This window comes from Hylaeus volcanicus, unplaced genomic scaffold (assembly GCF_026283585.1).
Source record: "Hylaeus volcanicus isolate JK05 unplaced genomic scaffold, UHH_iyHylVolc1.0_haploid 11798, whole genome shotgun sequence".
Classification (NCBI taxonomy): domain Eukaryota; kingdom Metazoa; phylum Arthropoda; class Insecta; order Hymenoptera; family Colletidae; genus Hylaeus; species Hylaeus volcanicus.
Window position 1 is genome coordinate 730 of NW_026532835.1, and position 4,895 is coordinate 5,624.

The following is a 4,895-nucleotide window of genomic DNA, read 5'->3' on the forward strand; positions in this document are numbered from 1 at the left end:
GATGCTACTCAACGGAAAGGTCGACTTTAAAATGAATGCTTCTATTTAGGTTCAGTAGCGGTTAATTGGTCGCAGCTGTACGAGCACTTCTAGAAAAAAACATTGTGGCTACGTAAATTTAAATACCTGGTTTTATCCAGATTAACATATAATTAATTTCTATCGTTTGAGATATTTGATATTACTGTTACCACTTTCACTTTTAATATACAAAGAAAAAATTAAATTCGATAAAACTGTAATAATGATTTCATGCTATTTCTTCAATTTAAAAGAATGAATGGTAAATGTAAAATATTTGTTACAGAAATAGAAGATATACTTTACTATTTATATTTCATGCTCATTTTTGTTTAAAAGAATGAATGATAAATATAAAATAGTTGTAGTAAATTTCTTTGACAACTGACAGGATTAAAACACAATGTTTGTTGGAACAAGAATATTTAATGAGATAGAATAAGATAAGATATATATATATATATATTATAATTTGCGAACTTATTTTTCTATGAAATGCTATAAAATAGGATTTTTAATGACTGTAAAAATGTTTTCCCTGGATTTAAAATACTGTCATAAAAAAAGTGAATGTATAAAGAAGAATATTATTATATAAAATATAATATTAATTTAATATCGTTAAAGTAATTGTGAACAGAACGTTAATTGATCGGCGTACTTCCCATAGGGTGGCACAAATAAAATTGCAGTAAATTAAATAAGGATAAATAGGTAAACATATTTATTTGTAGTTTATAGACTCTATTTTCAAACAAGAAACTGTAACTATGTACAACGACGGTGTCAAAATTCATCTTTTCACAAAATTAAATTAGTATTTTCATCTGTAACGTTACGTAATAAATATTAGCTTAGTGTATATGAAATGTCGTTTATACAAATGAAACTTTAATTACTAGTATTTTTCAGTAGTATTTTTTAACCATCGAATATTTAATTCCAATAAACTTTCACGCAATTTTCACACATTCTTCTTTACGATTAAGTGAATATTCTAAATTCAAAAGAATGATATGTACTAGTAATTAAACATTTTTTAAATATCGTTTTTATATTTTCTAAAATCCGAAATAATAAATTCTTAAAAATATAGCGCCAGTTTTTAGTAAAGTTATGGTAAAGTTATGGCAAATTTTTTTGATCTAACGCTTAACATAGTTTAATTGTTACTTTTGAGGTGAATCGTCTTTTAATTAATGTAAATGCATTTCCTTTATTTATTTATGTACAATACGAGTTTGCTTTAATTGTACATTCAGATGGAGGAGGAGGAGAATGATGATGCATAAGTTCCTGGAATGACATCCGAACAGTCATTATCTTCTTTGGGTGAAGCAGTAGATTTTGCAAATGCTTTGCTCTGTATTTTTTATGTAATTATAGTAACAATCGTTTACGAAATAAATCTTGCTTGTTTCTCCGAAATAGAGAGGTGTCTATTTCATTTGTTTCAAATTTTATGCTTCATCTGATTAATTTTTCAGTTTCTTTGCTCGTTCTATTTAAGTGACAAGCAATTACTCTTACATTAATTAAAACGCTATTCTTGATGTTTGTTTTAGATTCTTTGCAATAATATTTCTCAGAACATCATTGTGAATGGAATTTTTTTCCTTAATTTATATTCTAATGACAAATCGCAAGTTTTACTCTTGCAAGCTTTGGGCTGTTTTAATATACAGGGTGCCCCAAAAATGTTGGAGTTCCTTGAAGAAGGTGGTTTGGAAGGTGATTTAAAACAACTTTTTCCTTAGCGAAAATGACGTCCGAGGCTTCGTTACGGAGATATTAACAGAGAACCCCGGACCAATCAGAGCGCGCGTATACCGCAGAGGGCGGTCGCCTAGCGCGTAGCCCACGCCTACCGCGACCTCTGATTAGTCCGGGGTTTTCTCTTAATATCTCCTTAACGAAGCTTCGGACAACATTTTCGCTAAGGAAAAAGTTGTTTCAAATCACGATTCACAGATCCTCGTATTATTTAGTATCGTTTTAGAACTAACTAACATATTATAATGATATTGGACTTACATGAATTGGTTGAAATCGAGAAATGAATATTTGCGAGAAAATCAATATTTTATTTCAAAGACCGCCAACATTTTTGGGACACTCTGTATAAATAACCTTCTCCTAATGCTATATTTATATCTTCATATAAACAATAGCCAATGGAGCAAATTAAACTACATATCGTACAACAAATTCATCGTATCACAAATTCACACATTGTATATTCACACTTCATATGCACAAACCTAACAGAATACAATAAATTCAAATTCAACGTGATGTTAGAATAAGAAATATGAACGATCGCGCGATATTTTTTCTAGTTAACGTGGTTCAGCGTTTAATGGCGATCTGAAGTTTATTTACATAGTGGAAAGGAGTGGAATTTCATTCGCAGTGTCACGATGGATACATGATGACGGTTAATGTAATTTGTAATATCAGAGCTAGACAGAGATCGATTCCTTTCATCAATAAGTTACTGGCGGCGCCGGTCCCGACGTTGCAAAACGATTGCTCGCAACAAGCGGTGCAAGCGTACAGCTTTGTACGTTCGCCGATTATTATGCATCCGGGGTCGCATTTGCTGGTGCAATTCCTTTCCATGTACCAAGTTTGCGGGCTGGAGGTTGAATTTTCCGTGCTGGTCGTGTAGGAAAATCGTTTTACCTAGAAGGTGAACAGGAACTAAAGTTTTAATTAAACGTTACAATTTCGCAGCGTATTTCCATTTCTTTTTTTTTTGTCAAATTAACGTCGCTTCGGTAGCTTGAATGTGTGTACTAGACTGTTAAGAACGAGAAGTGCGAAGTGGTTAAATCTCGTTAAGTAGTTTTAAGTTTATTTAACGAGTAAGAGGACTTGGGATATTTGTTTGGTACTGTTGAACATTTAAGGTAGGTTTCATTTGGGCTTTAATATGGAATTCCAGGTATTTAGGACAGGCTAAGAGAACATGTTTCAGGGTTGTTATGGCGTTATAGTGTTTTGTGGAATCTTGGTATAATTGTAAGAATCTAATTATTAGGTGATAGTCATATACAGGGTCTCCCAAAAATGTTGGAGGTCCTTAAAAGAGGTTCGGGAGGTGATTTGAAACAACTTTTTCCTTAGCGAAAATGTTGTCCGAGCCTTCGTTACGGAGATATTAACAGAAAACCCCGGACCAATCAGAGCGCGAGTATGCCGGCGGAGGGCGGTCGCCTAGCGCGTAGCCCACGCCTACCGCGAGCGCTCCGCCGATGTACTCGCGCTCTGATTGGTCCGGGGTTTTTTGTTAATATCTCCTTAACGAAGCCTCGGATGGCATTTTCGCTAAGGAAAAAGTTATTTCAAATCACCTTCCGGACCACCTCTTTCAAGGTGTTACAACATTTTTCGGACACCCTGTATATACAGAGTAGAGGTGATTTGGAACAACTTTTTCCTTAGCGAAAATGTTGTCTGAGGCTTCGTTGAGGAGATATTAACGGAAAACCTCGGACCAATCAGAGCGCGAGTATGCCAATGGAGCGCCCGCTGATTGGTCAGTGTTTTCTGTTCATATCTTCATAACGAAGCCTCGTACAACATTTTCGCTAAGGAAAAAGTTGTTTCAAATAACCCCCTGAACCCCTTTCAAGGAACTCCAAGATTTTTGGGTCTGTATAATTTGATTGTTTTAATAGTTTTTTATTCAGAAATATAGCACTATTCTTATACAATTTGACTTTGTTGGGATTTCAAAACCACTGTGCACCATTTGGCGCCTCCTCACCAATAGCCCCCTACCCTATGTGCCCTAACCCGGCCCCCCCCCCCCCTGTTACGCCACTGAACTTGCGTTGAAACTATAAAATATTTGTATTATCGTGATTGTTGACTAGCGTTACGAAATAAAATTTTGTATTAATTTGTTAGAATTAGATTGTCATTTAATTAATATAAAAGTGAATTATTAGAGTATAGAATTCATGCATAATTTCGATTTAGTAAAATGGGACTTAGACTACTATCGAAATAAACAGTTCAAATGTTGAGTAAATTAGTTTTAATTTATTTAATTAATTGAGATATTAAGTGTGGTCTACTTAAAATAGAAACATAATTTGAGTAACAGTATCAAATCACTGGACAATTTCGCTTTTGTAAAAATGAACTAAAATCATTGCCCAAATAAACAGTTTAAATATACATAATTTTAATTTACTTAATTAATAAATATATTAAAAGTAATGTACTTAAAATAAAAACGTAATTTAGGTAACAGTATCAAATCACAGACCATTCCCGATTTTCTAAAAATTGACTTACTCTGCTATCGAAACGAACAGCTCGAATATTTAATAAATTAATTTTAATTTATACAATTCGTCACAAGTCTCCACGTGGTTCATGCAGTGAAGAAGTGTTCGACCCGTAGTTATCAATTGTCATTACCATGCAAGTTCTTTTGTCACCAGTGCATTTGTGCTTGAAAACGGTGTAATTTCCGGTGAGATTGGAACATCTCTCTCCATCTTCCATCGTGTCGCATTGATAACACCATAAATCGTTTACTCGTTCCGAGGCTGCGTTTGTTCGATGTTCCGTGGATAATAGTTGTCCTAATGATCCCATGAAAGCAAACGATGAATAGTAGTTGGCATTGGTCGGTACTGATATACATTGAATTATAATAATAGAAAATTATTATCCAACGTTATTTCCAGCATTTCGTTCGTCTTTATTGAAACATTATTTTTTTAATATACGATGAATAGTAGCTGTCATTGGTCAGTATTGAAATTGAAGAAATAGTACATGCATTTTAATAATGGGAAATTATTGGCTAATGACGTCATTTTATCCGTTACGTAATTTTTTTAATATAGAGGAGA

The 4,895-nt window shown here is 33.5% G+C and overlaps 1 protein-coding gene across 1 annotated transcript; it reads right to left on the minus strand.

The window, feature by feature from the left end:
* Positions 1–730: 730 nt before the first annotated feature.
* LOC128882443 (uncharacterized) lies at positions 731–4,650 on the minus strand. The gene is made up of 2 exons (XM_054134040.1): positions 4,456–4,650; positions 731–2,706 (listed from the first exon to the last, which is right to left on the minus strand). Exons 1-2 carry the CDS (start codon positions 4,633–4,635, stop codon positions 2,437–2,439), a joined length of 450 nt encoding a protein of 149 aa, XP_053990015.1. The 5' UTR covers positions 4,636–4,650; the 3' UTR covers positions 731–2,436.
* Positions 4,651–4,895: the final 245 nt, after the last annotated feature.

What these genes read in the sequence shown, in the direction of transcription:
- LOC128882443 (XM_054134040.1), bottom strand. Translation starts at nt 4,635, where the DNA reads ATGGGATCATTAGGACAACTATTATCCACGGAACATCGAACAAACGCA. An exon ending in GTGACAAAAGAACTTGCATG is followed by an intron (nt 2,707 to 4,455) that starts GTAATGACAATT and finishes TTCACCTTCTAG; the next exon opens with GTAAAACGATTTTCCTACAC.